The 18112-nt window shown below is 41.1% G+C and overlaps 1 protein-coding gene across 1 annotated transcript in view; it reads right to left on the bottom strand.

The window, feature by feature from the left end:
• Positions 1-4366: 4366 nt before the first annotated feature.
• The window catches only part of MAP1B (microtubule associated protein 1B), a 68478-nt gene continuing 54732 nt past the window's right edge, over positions 4367-18112 (bottom strand). Inside the window, exons 5-7 of the mRNA XM_086866670.1 lie at positions 11543-18083; positions 9209-9447; positions 4367-7417 (exon numbers count right to left, since the gene is read on the bottom strand). Of these exons, the coding sequence (XP_086722796.1) occupies positions 7262-7417; positions 9209-9447; positions 11543-18083 (6936 nt within the window). The 3' untranslated portion in view covers positions 4367-7261. The remainder of the gene's footprint in view (positions 7418-9208; positions 9448-11542; positions 18084-18112) is intronic.

Here is an 18112-nt window from a genome sequence, read left to right as displayed (position 1 = left end):
TTCCTCTGGATTTCATACCTAGTGGAAATAATGCTAAACATACAACAGTGAAAAACCAGCAAATCTTCTGCTACTGTGAGGGCAGTCAGCATTATGCAGCCTCTGGTAGTTTTTGGTCTGAATCTGAATCACAGAATCACAGAACTAATTAGGCTGGAAAAATTTTGAGAAATAGGCTTTAAGATTAGCAAGTCCAGCAATGACCTAACACCACCTTGTCCACTAGACTATGCCACTATGTGCCACATCCAGTCTTTTTTTAAACACCTCCAGGGACAGTGACTGGCACCTCCCTGGGCATTCCAAAGCCCAATACCCTTTCTGTGAAGAAATGCCTTTTAATGTCCAACCTGAACCTTCCCTGATGCAGTTTAGGACTCTGTCCTCCCTTGCCCTGTCACTGGCTGCTGAGGAAAAGAGCCCAACCCCCACCTGGCTGCACCCTCCTTTAAGGCAGTTGTAGAGAGGGATCAGGTCACCCCTGAGCCTCCTTTTCTCCAGGCTAAACAATTCCAGCTCCCTCAGCTGCTCCTCACAGGGCTTGAGCTCCAGACACTTCCCCAGCACTGCTGCCCTTCTCTGAACACGCTCCAGCACCTCTTTCCTTCCTAAACTGAGGGGCCCAGAAATGACAGGATTTGAGGTGCAGCCTCTCCAGTGCTGAGTACAGGTGACAATCCCTGCCCTGCTCTTGCTGGCCACACTATTGCTGGCACAGGCCAGGATGCCATTGGCCTCCTTGGCCACCTGGGCACTGCTGGCTCCTGTTCAGCTGCTGTCACCAGCACGCCAAGGTCCCTTTCTTCCTGGCCACTGTCCAGCCACTCTGTCCCCAGCCTGGAGCTCTGCTTCGGGCTGTTTTGGCCAAAGTGCAGGACCCAAAACTTGGCTTGTTGAACCTCACATTGTTGGCTTCTGCCCATCAATCCAACCTGTCCAGGTCCTTCTGCAGAGCCCTCCTACCCTCCAACTGATTGACACTCAGCTTGGTACCATGTGCAAATTTGATCATGGTAGACTCAATCTGCTAATCAAGATCATCAATAAAAATATTAAACAGAACTGGGCCCAACGCTGATCCCTGTGAGACACCACTGAAGCACAAATGGATGCAGCACCATTCACAACCACTCTCTGGGCCTGGCATCCAGCTAGTTCTTAGCAAAGGGTGCACCTGTCCAAGGTGCAGGCTGCCAGCTTTTCCAGTAGTATGCTATGGGAGATGCTGTCAGAGAAGGCACACACAGTGCAACAGAGGATGGTACATGCTACTGTGGACTAGTCACATTTGTGGAAGATGAGTAGCAACTATAACAGCAGGCAATGGTCAAAAACAGCTTGCTGAATGAAGGACATGGGCAATACTTTTAGAAAGTGAATGCTTCCAGAGATGCTTTAGAAAGCCAGGGAGTTTTGTTGTAATGTTGGGCACAAAAGCTGGATCTCTGGCATGTCACTGTACCTTTTATTCAGAGACCCATCAACACCTCTTTTTTGCTGCATCCTGGGAACAATGAAAAGCTAAAATTTCCTCCCATCCACTAAAAGACACTAGAACACAAAATCAAGAATGAACAGTCTACCAATCTAGGATGCCACAAGACAGATCCCCCATGACTTATAGACTGAAAAGATATGAAGAACCATCCTGCTCCCCTCAAATCACAAATATCTCATAAGCTGTTAAATTAGTTACGCTGTGTTGAATGTGTTAAGCTATGTTGAAGAAAGGAGCTTTCATGTGGCACCTAGAGGTAACAAGCCAAACACTACACACCAGGCTGACCTGGCACCTGTTACACCTATGCAAATCCAGAATTTAGCTAGGCATCAGCAAGCAAATGATTGGGATTGAAGCTTGACCTGGTCTCCTTTGCACTATCATTTTAATATATTTTACATAGCATCAGTTACTCTGCCACAACAGCTTAGAAAATGTTGATGTACACATATGCAGAACAATACTTAGGATACAAGATTTGCAGCACTTCCCCCATCTAGTCATCTTTTTTCTCTATTTCACCATGCTCAGCCCAATTGAAGCCAAGTGCAGCATTTCTTGTTGTCATAAGAAGCTACACTTTGTAGATGGACTTTGTAGATGAATAAGGGCCTGCAAAAGAAGATGGCTGTCTGAGGATGAAGGAAATCCCACAGGACCTCTGCTTCTCCTTGCATTTTGCTGCCCCAGCTTTTACCTGCTTTCATGCTATTACCATTGACTGGTGTACCTCAGTACAGCAGGCATTGCAGAAGCAAGCAACTACGAAGGCAGAAAGCCTGATCTTAGAGCATCCCTCAACAGCAGTAGAGGAATTCTAACATTCATAGAGTAAAAAAACTGAAGTGAGAGCTCAGCTACCCCAAATGCTCTGTCCCCTCTAACCAAGATGAATGGGCAGTGATGGTCAGGAAGTGTCCATGACTACTGCAGACAAGATGCACATTCTTGTGGAACTGCTATAACTTTGGAAAAGACCTCAGGGTGGGTTCAGTTTGATGTAACTTTATTTGACATCATCTGACTGTGTACTTACTGAAAATTAGGTGTTTTCTCATTCTGCTGAGGACTACAGAAATGAGAACAACAAAGAGAAGCCATGTCATGGTATATCATGGTAATGCTTTACACCACAAGATAAAAGTATCCTTCCATATTTATCTTCCAGTTTCTGAGGAGTGACTGGGGTTTGTCTGGCATTCAAATAATCATTTATCTTCAGGAAAAAAACCCCATATACTAGGTAATCATGACTAAGAGAAAGGGAGAACTTAAAAATACATACATACACAAAGACAAGAAACATGTCAACACCACTTTACCACTTTTGTATTTTATTGTGGAATTGAGTTTGATTCCTTTACATCAAATATCCTCAATGGAAGAGGGGATATTGCACACAAATATCATAAAAGCACTACATATTACTTTCACTGGAAACTAATTTTCTACATTAGATATGACTGGATAGAATAGAAGTGATGCAGGATTATAAGACATAATACCATACACAGCTGCAGACTGACACAAACACCATTCAGAACAAGAGAGAGGAGGTGTGTGAGGTGCTTCTCAGCCAGCCACAAGACTTTCTTTCCATAGTTTGGAAGATAATGGCTGCATGCAAATGCGTGAAAGCATATTTCAGATTTTGTCTTTTACATTGAGATTACAGCCCAGTCTTGAAGAGGTAGCTCCTTGCCATCCGGAGCTCTTAGTTAGCCTAGTAGAGAGAAGCTCCTTTTTAAATTTTTTTTCTTTCTATATTTAATGCCATTGATTAATTTAGTTACTTGGAGGTTTTTTTTGTTTTTTTTTGGTAAAGTCAACAACAAACAAGAGTTTTTTCTTTTTTTTTAATAGCAAACATTTTTAAACCAGGTGAATAATATAATTGCATTCTAAGAAATGCTTACCCCTAGTTAATTTTACTGTTTTGTTCAATTATTAAGTGAAAAGATGAAAGCTTTTCTTTCAAGTGTAAACATTATATTTTTTCATATTGTTTTAGCAAATCAGATCAAGAAAATTATTATTTCTCTCAAAAACATCATTACTGAGCAAGAACCTCTGGCGACAGATGAACAAAGAGAAGCGCATGACAGAGATGTTCCAAATGCACAGCAAGTGCTCTTTGGAGCTCATTTGCTTGTGTTGGGAGGGATTGAAAAGTCAATTAACAAATTTATTAAATCTTAGTAAAAGAGTACCAGAACTCTCCTAAAATGCATAAGCTATCATAGACAATTAAAAAAACCCCAACATTCATATACACAGTTATCTCCATTCACCACAGTATGTAAAATAAGTAAAAAAAAAATCAAAAGTGATTTCTATGAAAGATGGGGTGAAAATAGAGGTCAATGAGTCAGGCCCACCACAGGACTTTGAAAAGGCATGCAAGAGAGGCCCTGTCCAAGTTCAAGAGTGGGATGGGATCCCCAAAGTTAATTCTTCATTGAATTATATGAAGCATTATATTAATAGCATAAAGATCATGACTGGGAATGCTGTTATGGGTAATACCATCATTGAAATGGAGTGTTCTTTGCACTCAAGATATTGAATCTTTACAATTAGAGTAATCAATAACAAACCATGCTCCTAGAAATCTATGCTGATCAACAGCACTCATCGTTAATGTACACAGTACATTTTGATGACTGTTACACTAAACTAGTTGTGTAGTACTAGGATTAGCACAGGTAGATTAGTTCCACAGGCAGGAAAGTCATTAAGGGCAAGAGGAGCCAATGGAGGAGCTCATTGCTGTGTTGAATCTATGTGCCATTGCCATTTGGAAGGGAGCGGATGGAAGGCATTACAATACCTCAGAATAGCCAGACCAGGGTTTTAATATTCTTGTAGCAGCAAATAAAGCAAATGAACATGTTAAGGTTAGCTGTAACTGTCTAATTATCATTATTATTTCAGAAGTAAAACAAATGCTTCAGCCATCATTAACTTGCTTGGGCATATTTAAGGCTTGATTCCAATTTAATTTACAGTAGGATCAGATGACTGTAACTTCCCTGACAGTAGTGAAATTGCTCCTGATTCACAGGAGTAAGTGGCACAAGTGAGATTAGTCACAAGACCACTGCTGTACTTAAAACAACTTTCTACCAAAGCAGAGATACAAACCATTTCAGGTGTTGTCAGAAAATCAGAAAATCTGTTCCCACCCACTCAAAAGGTTTGAATTCTGACCTATATAATAAAGTGGACAAATGAAAAAGAACTGTAGAAATAGTACAACTATTCTGCCAAAATTTTTGCCCATATCTTTGTAGATTATGTATTACAAAAGCATTTTTAAGTGAATGACATGAGCCCAGCAAACATGCTTGTTTTCACAATACATTTCCATCTGCCTTTTGTGCCATAGTCACTCTGAGTTATTCTTAACTACTTAAAAGGTATAGCAATAAATAAAACAGCATTGCTAGAGAAACCTAAAAAAAGAGAAGACATTAAAAATAAATCAAAACCCCAACCACTGACAAACAGTAATTCACAGCATTAAATGGGCATGAGAAGCCCACATTTACAATACCCTAAAGCAGTATTAAAAAACCCTCATAAAAATTAGGAGTGCAAACATACACCTATTAAACAAAAATATCCTAACAATGTAAAATTGAAATAAATTATAAGTAGAGAAAAAATGAGGTCATAGTTCACTACATTGTAAAACTTAATACCAGCCATAATAGTGAGTCATACAACCAGCAGCACATAGCTCTGTGCTGGAGGCCTTTACACCTTCTAAAATTCAGATTTGCAAACCTTTTGCAATGCAACAAGATTTTTTAAACTGGCCTAAAACTTTTGAGACTGAAAAATCCAAACTGTCTTAAATCACAGAGCAGTGGTGCTGTTCTTCAGCAAGCAGTCTAGAGAAAGAAAAGGAGAGAGACATGAAGAAGGAAGAAAAAAAAAGAATAGTAATGGAAGAGGCAAGGAAGGAAGAGGAAAGGAAGTGAAAGAGTAAAAAAAGAGGAAATGAGAGGAGAGAGGAGTAAAGGAAAGAGAAGGAAAGGAGAAAAGGAAAGGATAGAGGAAAGAGGAAAGGGGAAGAGAAGGAAAAGAAAGGGAAGGAAAAGGGAAGAGAAGGAACTTATTTTAGCTTATTGCTTGTTCTATCCTTTTTCAAGATCTTGTGAGGGTTGAGAATGTAGGTTAAAACCTTTTAAGTATTGGGCAGTCAGCTTCTCAAATTCCACTCTCTGTCATCATCAACAGAGCAATTTTATGAGGGTATCCTTCCATATCCCCCTCTCCCCAAAAAGATATTGAGAGTTGACCGTTTTCAATAAATTTTACCTCAATATCCATTCTCACTAGAATCTTAAGCAACACTACTAATTTATCTTACAAAACTACTAAGAAGAATACCTTCACCTGAAAAACTTTTCTTTGCATTTACCTGTAAATGAAAATGTTTGTTACAAGTCATGTATTAAAAGTTCATGCAGCACTAAAAAGAAAGGCTTCTGTACATTTGTTCCCATGTTCTCTCTTAAATTAAACAAATAAAATCAGGTAAGACAAAGGAAGATTGAATACTGTACAGGCTCACAGGTAACCTTTTCCATCATTCTGAATGTTTCACTTAGTTTTGTAACTCTGATACTGGACACCACTTCAATCTTGCTTCCACAGTACGAAAGGAGCCTTCAAAACAAAGCTCATCTTGCCTTGTTGAGCTGTCCAGGTGCATCAATGAAGTGTTCACATAACTAATGTAATTCATAGCACCAAACCATTTGACCAGTCAGATAAGTTCCTAATACCACACATGCACACTCACGCTTCTTTACTGGTGTAACTATGATCCTACACAGATGTTTTATAAATTTGCTGTCTCAGCATTAAAAAATAAGTGCATCAAGTTTCTTTGTACATTCAAGTCACTTTCTAAGGCAAATTGTCTACTGTATGTACTCCCGACCGCTTTGGTATTTTGCTTCAGTTAATCAACAGTGGACATGGGTGTTCAAGCATGTGGACTGGTCAGTTCTGGCTGGGGTGAGTGGGTTTTTGCTGGAAGCATGCCTTAGACCAACAATTCTGCATGTTGTAAGAAAGGTTTTAGACTTCTGGATGGGGTGCAGACTACATGCATATTTGGCCTATGATTGTTACGGTGTGTCAGTATGCAGAGTTCAAATTAAAGTGGAAAGCTGCTGATGAGTGATTAGGTCATACATCCCTTCCTAGCCATGTTCTCTTTTCTTTTTATTTTTGAGCTAACTTAATTCTTTAAAAAAAGGATCCCCATAGTGATAGCTCATATTGATAAAAATTTAAAACTTTCTTCTCATGTGAGAACATAAGCAGACTGTAGTAAGCGATACATCTATTGCCATGAGACTAATGCAGACCTAATACTACTAATATACTACTTTCTCCTCCTACCCCTCTCTTTCTCTCTTTGTGTTTCTTTAGAGGGCAAATGCCTCTACCTGGCAAAAGTCAGTTGGGGTTGCTAGTGCATGGTTTCAAAATGTTCAGTGGAGATGCAACTGGATCTGTATTTTCGCAGTAATTTGTACTCTACTACGGGAAGACTTATTTCCCTTAGCAACCAACAAGGACTGAAAAATATTAGTGACTTGCATCATGTGACACAGTATAGCATTTGGCAGATATATAGTTCAGCAGTTGAAATAGGTAAGTCGAATTTTCAGAAAAGGTGTTTTCAAACTGAAGAATTTCTGGAAACGAAGTTTAGTCGTATGATGCACGGTCTTGTTCTTACAGTTCAATCTTGCATGCAGGAAAAGATTCATCTTGCATAACAACAGTGCTGCTGCTTGCCAAAACCATGATGTTGAGATCCTGCTGCTTCTCATGGGTCTCTTGATACCATTCCCTCATCACTTCTGAATCATGGGTTGGGATTAAAGTCACCTGCAACACAAAATAAAAGTTGTGTTGAATGGACCACAGAAACCGTTGATACGCAAAATGTCTTTTCAAGAAGCCCCAGCCAACAAGTATGTTTTGGAAAGACTGGATTTTTACGCAATAAATACTTGGAATAAATGGATGGATAAAAGGAAATCAACACATAGATAAGGCAGAATGACTGCAAATAAGTAGTTTATCAAAATAAAATGTTGGTTTTGTAAGGTGCTGAGATACAGCTTTCAAGAGAAGCATCAGGTTGTAATCTGCACTGATAACTATTCAGATTATAGACAAATATTTTGTTTACTTATTCATCATAACGGAAAGGCACATAAAATTTCCAAAAGCAAAAACACTTTGTGAAGTGTGAAACATTTCTTCCCTACTTAAAACTGCAACAATACCAAACTCAGATCACATATGTGGTGTAGTAAAATTATGAAACAGCTAACTGCCCCTTTAAACCAGTTCTCAACTGTTTTAGAAACCAGGAACTGGTCTGAAGGGCCAGAGATGTGGGAGCGGCTGAGTGCTTCACTCATCAGCAGTGGTTTCATTGGTGCCCAGCCTGGGGGCCTGCTGGAGTTCAGGATTCTTCTGATGGGAATTTTCTCTCATGTGTGTTGCTACACCTAACACCCAGATACTTACATGAGGCAAAAGAAGTTGCCACACCTCAGGGGAGGAGTGCAGCTAGTTACTCTCTCTTTTTACCTGGGGCATTCTTTGGGAGGGGCAGAGATATGGGGAGACTTGGTCTGGGGAACAGGTGTTAGGTGCAGGTCCTAGCTTTCTCCTCCCTCTCATCATCTGGATGGGAGAAAGGCTGCAGGCGCTGTGGGAGGAGTTGACCACCACTACAGGGTTGTTTTCTGCTGCCTTCTACCATGAGTGGAGCTCTGTAAGAGTGGCCATTGCACTGGGGCCTTATTAACACCCTGCCTCACCAGACAGGGACCTTCACCATCTGCTGAGGTGCCTCAGGGGAAACACCGGGATCTCTGAGCCCCTTCCCCCTCCAAGGGATACTCTCTCTGCAGCCTTAGTGAGCTGCCGCAGCACAGCCCCCTCCGTTCTTTGGCTTCTGCTTCAGTTTTTTCTGCTACACTGTAGCTCCCGCACCCTCTGTCTGCCTGCCTGGAGCTTCTGATACATTTTATTATCACCTCAGGATTTTGCTCATTCCTGCAGTCTCTGGTGCTGCTCCTCAGAGTCCTGCAGGGGCACCGGGCTCGGCTGTCCCAGGGGTTTGTGAAGTGAACCCTCTCCCCCGTCCCTTCCCGCCTGGGCCGAGCCGCCATCACCGCGTGTGGCCCCGGCCCGCGCCACAGCGCCCCCTGCCGGCCTGGTGGAATCCCCGCCCTGCCCCGCCCCTTCCGGCGGGAGCAGCAGCGCCCCCTGCCGGCTGTGACCCACGGGGGAAATCGCTTAAAAAGCAGGGAAGACACTGCTAATTGGGTTTTCTGGGGTTATCCTCTTTTGTTTGTTATTGTTGCCATGACTGTTGTTTGTTTGCCTTGTTATACATATTAATAAAGAACTGTTATTCATTTTCCCATATCTTTGCCTGAAAGCCCCTTAATTTCAAAGTGATAGTAATCACTTCAGAGGGGAGGGGGGGTCATAGTCTCCATTCCAAGGGAGGTTCCTGCCTTCCTTGGCAGACACCTGTCTTTCAAATCAAGACAGGGCCCCATTTTCTGGTAGCTGCCATCCACCCCAGAGGTGCTGTAGTTTCTCACAGCTGAGAAAGTTTAGATTTCCAGGTTGAGATAGAAGTGAAGAGCCTACCTGCATGTTACTTTCCCACTGTGCCTTGCCCTCCAGCAGGGAGTCCAGAACAGCCCTGCTTGGCTCCTCGGCTGCAGCATCATTCCCGCTCACCACATAGTAGGATGACCGCACCCTCTTGAAAAACTCAACATCAACATTCTTGCTATTGCTGTGGTTGGGAATGTACACCAGATCCAAATACACTGGGGGTCCCGGAGGCACTGCTGTAGATTTTGCCACCTTAGTATTCCCAGGTCCTTTGGAAACCAAACAACAAAAGCATGTATCACAGACTAGTTAAAAGCATGCATTTATTAATTACTGTTATGACCACTGAGGTGAGATGTGTCCCATTATGGAATTGCCCTCCTACATATAATGACATGTTACAGCTTTGTTGTATCCCAATGGGAGGAAAAACCTGTAAAATTTGAACTATACAATACAATAAAAAATCATTACCATGTAAAAAAAAATTTGGCTGAACCTTTTCCAGTAAAATACTGCTATTATTCAACAATTACTATGTAGGGCTGTGATTACTGAATTACCATTCAGTAAATGGTGGTATTATTTTCCTGATGAAGAAGTGCAGCTTTTTGAAAGTCTATGGTATGAATGATTATAAAACCTAGTATTACACAGGAAGCCATGAAAATTTAAAGCAGTCCTGGAATCTGAGGTACATAGCAAGATATGATAGCAATTGGTATGCTCAGGTTGCCTTACAGATGCATCAGGAACCTACTACATGTGAGCTCAAAGAGGGTCAAGGAAGAACTTGGAAGGAGGAAGTTGCAAAGCAATTCAGGGAACAGAGTCAAGTATTTGTCTGCCTGTTGTATCCTTATTTGCATACACAAACAGCTATTTATCACAAAAAGTAGGGGGGAGTGTTTCTTTGCTGCTGTACATAGTATATGTAGTAGTTGTTCGAAGAAGAGCTTCAGTCAAAATCAAGTGCAACATGTAAAAAAATTACCATCCTTTGCTCTAAACTGAATTATGGTGCAAACTAAATATTTGGCTTCAGCCAGTAATTTTACCTGGATAATCAACACTTATGATTTACTACCTTTCTCATGTTGATTAAGCTTAGTAAACAATTTTCTGAGCAATACAATCAATTTAGGGTCAAAAATTGTAAGGTCAGCAAACTCCCTTACAGTTGTCTGTCCTGACACATACCATATGGCAAAATGCCAAATGAAGAGATAAGATTTCCAGATTTAGAGAGTTTGCTATTAGTTTTGTTACAAAATATTTTATCTTTTTAAAATATCATCTTTGACGATAAAAAAAAATCTCAGATTTTTTAAATTGTGCATACCAACACTGATTAAGATACTTGTTGCTACATTTTTACAATTTTATGTCATTAGTAATTATTCCAGCACACACCTGAGAGGTATGCCTAATGACTTTAATGTAGAGCTGAAGTGCTGTGCCAGTGCACAGCATGAATAACCACATTGCTGCTTTGAAATGTATATTCTAACAGAGAGATGCAAATGATGGTGTGAGAAAGGAACAGTGGACTGCCAAAAATGGGGAAGCTAAGGATAGTTGAATGCTGGTTTGTTTGTGCTGAATCCTAGAACTGCTCCTTATAAAGAATCTTTCAATGGAGCATGAGTCCTCACAGCAGAATAATCAAAGTGTCCCCCAGACAGTCCCCAGCAAGGTTTGCTGGAAACAACAGATTAGTGCAATACCTCCCCTTCAGTAATCTAATTTGTATTTTACTGCTACTTGGAACATACAGCAGGCATCCAAAATTGCATTAACTTTGTGTATGTTTAGTCATCACTGACAGCATAAGACAGGAATACGTCATGTACATGCTTAGTTCACTCAAAATGCTTTTACTAATGTTAATTTTTTTTATATGCTGCTTCTAAAATCAATACAGCAAAGTAATAAGACAAGCCAAAGACAGATAGTGAGTTTTCCTCCCACAATATTAAATTGTATTAATTTATGTTGAGGAGAATTTTATCTACTTATTTCTCACAATGAATCAATGAATCTTTGCTACTGATTTTACTTCACCTACAAAAGTGTACTTTCAATTCTATTAGGTAGTTAGTTGTTAAGACAGATTGTATTAAATTCTTTCTATTTTTATGAACTCTCTGGGCAAAACTGACATCAATTTTCTCAGATCATAGAAGTAAAACTAGTTAATTGAATGCATTTAAATGTGGCATTTACATGATGGATTTATACATAAAACCTGAACTTTCTTTGAGGATATGCCACAAACCATATTCTCAGCTGATGCAATGCAAACTAACTATATTGCAACAACTAAGAAAATCATAACACCAGGGCATTGCTATTTGTCTTTACCTGTGGTTGCAGTCTTTGCTGACTTGGATGCTGTTGTATTTGCTGCATTCTTGGTATCCTTATCTTTCTCTTCCACTCGAGACTTCACCTCTGGATTAGAGATATTTTTGGTTGCCTTCTCCACAGATTCCTTCTTTTTTGGAGAGGCTGTTCTGGAAATTTTGTCTAAAGATTCCTTTGTAGCTGGCTTTGGGGAAGCCACTTGTTTTGATTTACCATCACTTTTTTTAACAGGAGAAGATGACTTGGTCTTCGTACCCTGCTTTTTTGTCTTTGTCTTTTCTTTGAGGTCCTTCTTCAAAGGTTTACCTAAATTCTGTTCAACTGGCAGAGCCTCTGGATCAACCATGGTAACATCAGGGTGCCTGGGGGAAGGGCTGCGATCCTGCATTGGGACAGGTGGTGGGTCAATGTGCTTGTACGTAATTGTCTTGTCCGTTGGAATGGTTTCTGACTCATCTTCTGAGTCAATGTTAGCATCTGCAGTGATGGAAGGGCATTCCTCAGTCTCCGGGGGAACGTCCGAATCGGTCTGAGACGGGGCAGATTCACTCACAGAGGTGGGAGGGGTTTCATCACACTGCCGCCCTTGCTGCTTTCCCCCAGAAGGAGGCTGAGCTCCCCCAGACTGAGTTAGTGGCTTCTCTTGATCTTGAGACTGTTCTTCACTTGCAAACCACTCAAGGGGATTTGGATTGATAAATGAAGGTGAAAGTTCAGTTTTGGGATGTTTATATTCACAAGAGGACACAAGGCATAAGTCAACATCTTGACGGGATTCTGCTAGTGATTTACTTGGCGTAAAATGCGCACTTTCTTCACAGGAATAGCTGGTAGCTTCAGATGACCTCCCACTGGCGGCTCTCCCAGTTGTCTCAAACGAGTAATCTGTGGCTTCAGGTGAACTAGAAGCTTTCCCAGTTGTCTCATAAGAGTAAGTCATGGCCTCTGATGACCTGGTGGTTCTCCCAATTGTCTCATAGCAGTAGCCAACAGCTTCTGGTGACTTAGAGGTTTTCCTTGTTGTCTCATAGGAGTAATCCATAGTATCAGGTGACCTGGTAGCTTTCCCAGTTAACTCATAAGAATAATCTGTGGCTTCAGGTGATTTGGTGGTTTTCCCAGCTGTCTCATAGGAATAATCTGTGGCCCCTGGTGACCTGGTGGTTTTCCCTGTTATCTGATAAGAATAATCTGTGACCTCAGATGACCTCATATTTTTTGCAGTTATCTCATATGAATAGTCTGTACCCTCAGGTGACCTAGTAGTGTTCCTGGTTATCTCGTAGGAATAATCTGTGGTGTCAGGAGACCTAGTAGTTTTTCTGCTTGTCTCATAGGAATAATCCATGGCTTGAGGTGATCTAGTAGATTTTCCAACTGCCTCATAGGAATAGCCAATATTCTCTGGTGACCTGGTAGTTTTCTCTCTGTCCTCATATGAATAACTAAGTTCTTCTGGTGACCTGCTGCTTTTTTCTGAATCTTCTTTATCTGGGCTGAGTAAAGGTTCTGGACTGTGCTTTGATAGGGGTTCCTCATAACCAAAGGCTTTGACAGAAGACACTCGCTGTGACAACAAAGGTGTGTGGCTAGCTGATACTGCTTCTGTGATTGCAGGAGGTGAATCTGGAAAAGTAGGAGAATACAGGGGAGAAGATTCCCTTGGAGTTAATGGAGACAGGTCAGATTTTGGTGACAGCTTTTCTCCTAGGCTCTGCACCTTTTCTGAGGTAAAAGAAGAATGCAGCGACATCTCTCTGGGTGGAACACCACCTGAAAAAGTTTCCTCTGGCAGTGGTGAAGCTACCTGGGAAGGTGTATGAGCTGATGAAGTTGAGGATGAAGCTTCAATTTGAGAAACTGAAATAATTTCTGAAATATCTTTCTCTTGAGAGTAGGATAACTGTTCCACAGGTGAAATCTTCCGTGCAAAAGGAGACTCGTGTATATCTGAAGGACTATAATCTACTTCCGTTGGTCCATTTTCAGATATATGGTGTATACTAGTGCTTACAGCAGGATATTCTGGAGACTGCCTACTAAAATCCATTGCTAAAGACTGCTCAGGTGACTCCCGACCATATTCTACTGACATAGCTGACTGCTCAGGAGATCTGTGATCAAGCACCGGTGTTCTTGATTTTGCAGTTTTAGGTGAGAAATCTGGTGGAGAAATTGACATAGGCCTTGGGCACTCTTCTTTAGATGGAGACATTTCTGTTTCCTGAAAAGTTGTTGGTGTTTGTACAACTGACACTGAAAGAGAATCATCAACTTCAGTAGAGTGGGGAGAGCCAACCTCAGCATGCAAAGAGGGAGATACGTCATCAGTAGTTGGTTCTGGAAATGAACTAGTAGCAACAGATGCTGTGGAGACAGAAGCTACTCCTTCTATATGTGAATAGGTGTCTTCTGCAACAACCTCATCAACAGGAGTTGCAGACTTGTCAGAGACAGTGCCTTCAGAAATTGACATTTTGGTATCTTCTTTTAAAGAACCAAACTGACTGATATCTATTTGAGTTGGTGAGAGATCACCTGCTAACTTCCGCTCATCCAAGACCAGTGAAGACTGGGAGCTGCTGGGTTCTGTATCCTCCATTTTCCTCTCCAGGCTGAAGCCTTCCTTAATTACCATAAATTCCATGCTTTTCTCATCTTGTTTTTCTTGGAAGAGGCCCACAGAGCTTGCTTCAGAAGCTGGGCTCATTTGAACAGGTGATTTGTCTTTTTCAGGTTTCCCCTCAGAAGGACTTCCATAATCTCTGCTGGGAGATTTTAAATCAGCACTTAAAAATGTATCATAAGTCATCTCTGAACCTATCAGTGGAGGACTCCGCAGAGGTGAAAGAACCTTTTCAATAGGAGATTCTGAATCTGGCACAGGCTCATCCATAGGGCTTATTCTGCATTTTGCAGACTCATCTTTGACGTCACTGAACTCAAAGCTAATAGGAGCTTCTGTTGACTTTTCACTGGTTTCAGAGGGAAGCTGACTGGACTTTTCATCAGTGGGAGACTGATAATAAGGTGTGTGGCCAGCACTACCAGCAGCAGACTGTGAAGGAGATGCTACTTCTAATGTTTTATCTTCAGGGCTTGCACAGTGCTCTTCAGCAACTTCTTGGTGTACATCAGGCAATTTAGCAGTGGGGACAGACTCAGAAGGAACTTTGATCTCATTAGGAGTGAGTGAAAAGTTTACACTACGTTCACTCAGTGGTGTTTTGGCAACAGGTGATGGAGGAGACAAACTGTCAGCTGGACTCTTGGCTGAACTATGTTTTCCACCATCTTCTTGATAGGGTTCTTTGATTTGTAATTTGTCAGTGCCTTGGATTTCACTTTCTCTTTGCCGGTATACATCTTGGAATGCAGATTTGCAGAATTTGTCTTCCTCTAATGAGGAGGGTGGTGAGATGGTGGAAGCTGAGGCATTATAATCCTTACCTTCTGTGGCCTCTGTTTTTGATCCTTCAGATAACCCATTAAAAGCATCTGGAAGTGGAGAAAGTTTAGCTCTGCTGAACTCTTGAGAGTACAGTGATGTCTCATACTTGGTAATGTTCACATACTCCTGAGAGGGTGACTCACTTTCCTCATTGTTAGTTTCATCACTCATGACATCTCGGGGTGTTGACATTTCATCCATTGGAGTTGGTTCACTGGATATTTCAATGGTGGACTGTGTGTAACCTGAAGTAGCAGTGAATTCCTCTGGTTGATCTTCTCTATTTTCCTCATCAGAAACAGTGGCTTCACTTTCTGAACCACCAGGTAGTGTTTCATCATGGATGGAAGAAGCTGGTTCAATTACTGGAGACTGAGACTCTGAGCATTTAGTTGGTGTGATTATGAGTAAGCCATACTTATCTCCAGCTTCACCAGATTCTGCAGCTTTGTCTACCACAGCCATCACGTAATCTTCTTCGGCTTCTGCTTTTTCAGTTTCCTCTTCATCTCGGATGTCTTCTGCTTTGTCTTCCTCATCTTCTTCAGTCTCTTCAGTTTCTGCTTTTTCTATTGCTTCTTCCCTGTCCTCTTCAGCTCGTTCATCGGATGCCTCATAATCTGCCTTTTCGATATACTTTTCATCTTTAATGTTAGCATCTACTTGAGTTATTACTTTTTCTAAGCCACCTGCAATTTTTCTTGATTCTTCCATATATGGTTTTGTGGCATCCAGTCGTGCCTTTTCTACTTCATCTCGTTCTTCAGCTTCTTCTGTCTCTGCCTTTTCTTCATAATCTGCTTCAGATGATTCTTCCAAGCCAGTTCCCTCATCTTCAAATTTTTCATTGTCATCAACCTTGTGTTTCTCCACAGGTTCCAATTCTTCAGGTGTCTGTTCACACTCACCCTCAGCCTCTGTGGTAGTTATGCCTTCATCAGATGACTCAGCAGGTCCTTCATTATCCAATTTTTCTTTTTGTACTTCAAAGGTGTCTTTTTGCACTGTGCCAGTGAGTTTCAGATCATCCTTTATAAGTGCAACTTGGGATTTTGTTTCTTTTATTGTTTCTACTTCTTCAGCTTTTAATTCTTCAAAATCCTTTGTTAAATCCTCTGGTGAAGACATAAGTGATCTCTCTGCTTCAAGCTCCTTTCCACCGGCTGCAATTTCTGCAGCTGCTATAGTTGTGGCTCCAACTGCTGCAAGGGCAGCTTGTGTTCCACTGACTTTGAGGTCCTTCTTCACACTTTTAACTTTTCCTTTTTCTTTCGGCTTTCCAGCAGGTATTGCTTCTTTTTTACCAGGTTCCTCCTTCTTTTGTGGTTTAGGTTTTGCTGTTGGCTTTTTGGCTTCATTTGATGGAGTAGCTGTCTTCTTTGTTTCTTTAGAAACCTTCTTGATTTCCTTTTTGGCTTCTTTGTCTTCCTTCTTGATTTCCTTCTTCTCTTCTTTTTTAACTTCTTTTTTAGATTCTTTTGTTGAAGCTTCTTTCTTTATCTCCTTCTTAGTTTCCTTCTTCTCTTCCTTTTTCACCTCTTTTTTAACTTCTTTCTTGATCTCTTCTTTTTTTGGTTTTTCCTCTTTTTTGATGGGTGTTTTCTCCTCTCTTTTAGAAACCTCTTTCTTTGGCTTTTCTTTGTCCTCTTTCTTTTCCTCAGGTTTTGCTTTGACTTCCTTTTTCACCGTCTTCTCCTTGGATATTTTCGGTTTTACATCTGTACTTTGTTTTTCCGGAATTTCAGACTTCACTAGTTGTTCTTCCTTACTTGGTATATCTTTTTCCACCACTATTGGTTTGGTCTCTATTTTTGCTGGTTTTTCTTTTTTAACTGGAACTTTTTCTTTGCTTTCCAGCTTCTGAGGCTTTTCTGGTACTGGACTAGGCTTCACAGGCTCTGGTGTTTCTTCTTTAGATTCCTTTCTGACAGGCTTATTTGGTGGTGTCTTTGCAGCAGGCTTCAGACTCTCCTTGCTATCTGTTCGTTGTTTCAATTTTGCTTGCTTCACAGCTGGACTAGCAATGTTCCCAGTTAGGTCTTTTTGTGTAACCATTGGTTGTTTAAGGAAGTCTAAGTGTTTGAGTTTTTCTAGTCCCTCTAGAATATTATACTGGGTGCTGTTTCCAGGAAAGAGAACTCGGATTATTTTTTCTGCAGGATTAGCTGGATGCCACACAATCAGGGATGAGACAGAGGTGAAATAGGATAATGGAATGTCTAATTCTTGGCCATTTGGTAGCAGGAATTCAGCTTTATCTTTGTTAGTACCACTCCACTGCTGCATAAAATACTGCATCTCTTTGCTGCTTTTGACAGGATTAAGCACATACATCTCGAGTTTGCCAACTCCCATTTTCTGAAATAAAATTATAGGGTCAATGGTATTTCCTGTATTTCTGAAAAGAGGTTCTGGTTTCATAGACAATTTATTTAAGTACTGGAGAGTAAAACAAGCTTCTTCTACACTCCTTTTTACTCGAAAATTAGGATCCAGGTTCTTCAGGTTCTCAGGTACATTAAGGAACACAACTCCTAAATCAGGTGAGATCAGATTTTTCATCCAGTCACTGTTGGTAGTAGACCCTTGAGACTGTTCCTCTTCTAATTCAGCTATCTTTCGCTGAAGCATGCTATTGATTCCTGGCAGATTGTCATCTCCGATGTGAGTGAGCAGAATGGAATCTACCCTGTCCAAGTGCCGAATAAGTTTCCAAAAACAAGATTTTCTTTCAGATCCTCCATTGATAAGCATATTGAATCCATTCACTGCGAATAATGCAGAATCCCCTCTTCCCCCTGGGAAAATGTAACAGCAGGGTTTGGAGAGCTTCAAGAAACCTCCTGAGGTTGGAGGTTCCAAAATGTCAAAAGGTGATGGCACTTCTACTGATTCTGACAGATACTCTGTGAATTCAGAGAGTCCTTCCATCTCAGGCAATATGGAAGCTGAGTTGAGTTTAATGTTAATAAAGTCTTGAAGGTTGTGTCTGTCAAGGTTGGAATTTTTCCAGTCTCCCTCCTCAGGGCAGAAAAGAGTTAGGCTGGCTTTGTTGGCAGGATGTGTGGTGCTCAACAGTTCACCAATCTAGGGTTATAAAACAAAAACACAAGAAG

The sequence above is a fragment of the Cyanistes caeruleus genome, chromosome Z, assembly GCF_971803275.1.
Source record: "Cyanistes caeruleus chromosome Z, bCyaCae1.hap1.1, whole genome shotgun sequence".
Classification (NCBI taxonomy): domain Eukaryota; kingdom Metazoa; phylum Chordata; class Aves; order Passeriformes; family Paridae; genus Cyanistes; species Cyanistes caeruleus.
The sequence above is the reverse complement of the archived record's forward strand: the minus strand, read 5'-3'. Positions and strand labels throughout refer to the sequence as shown.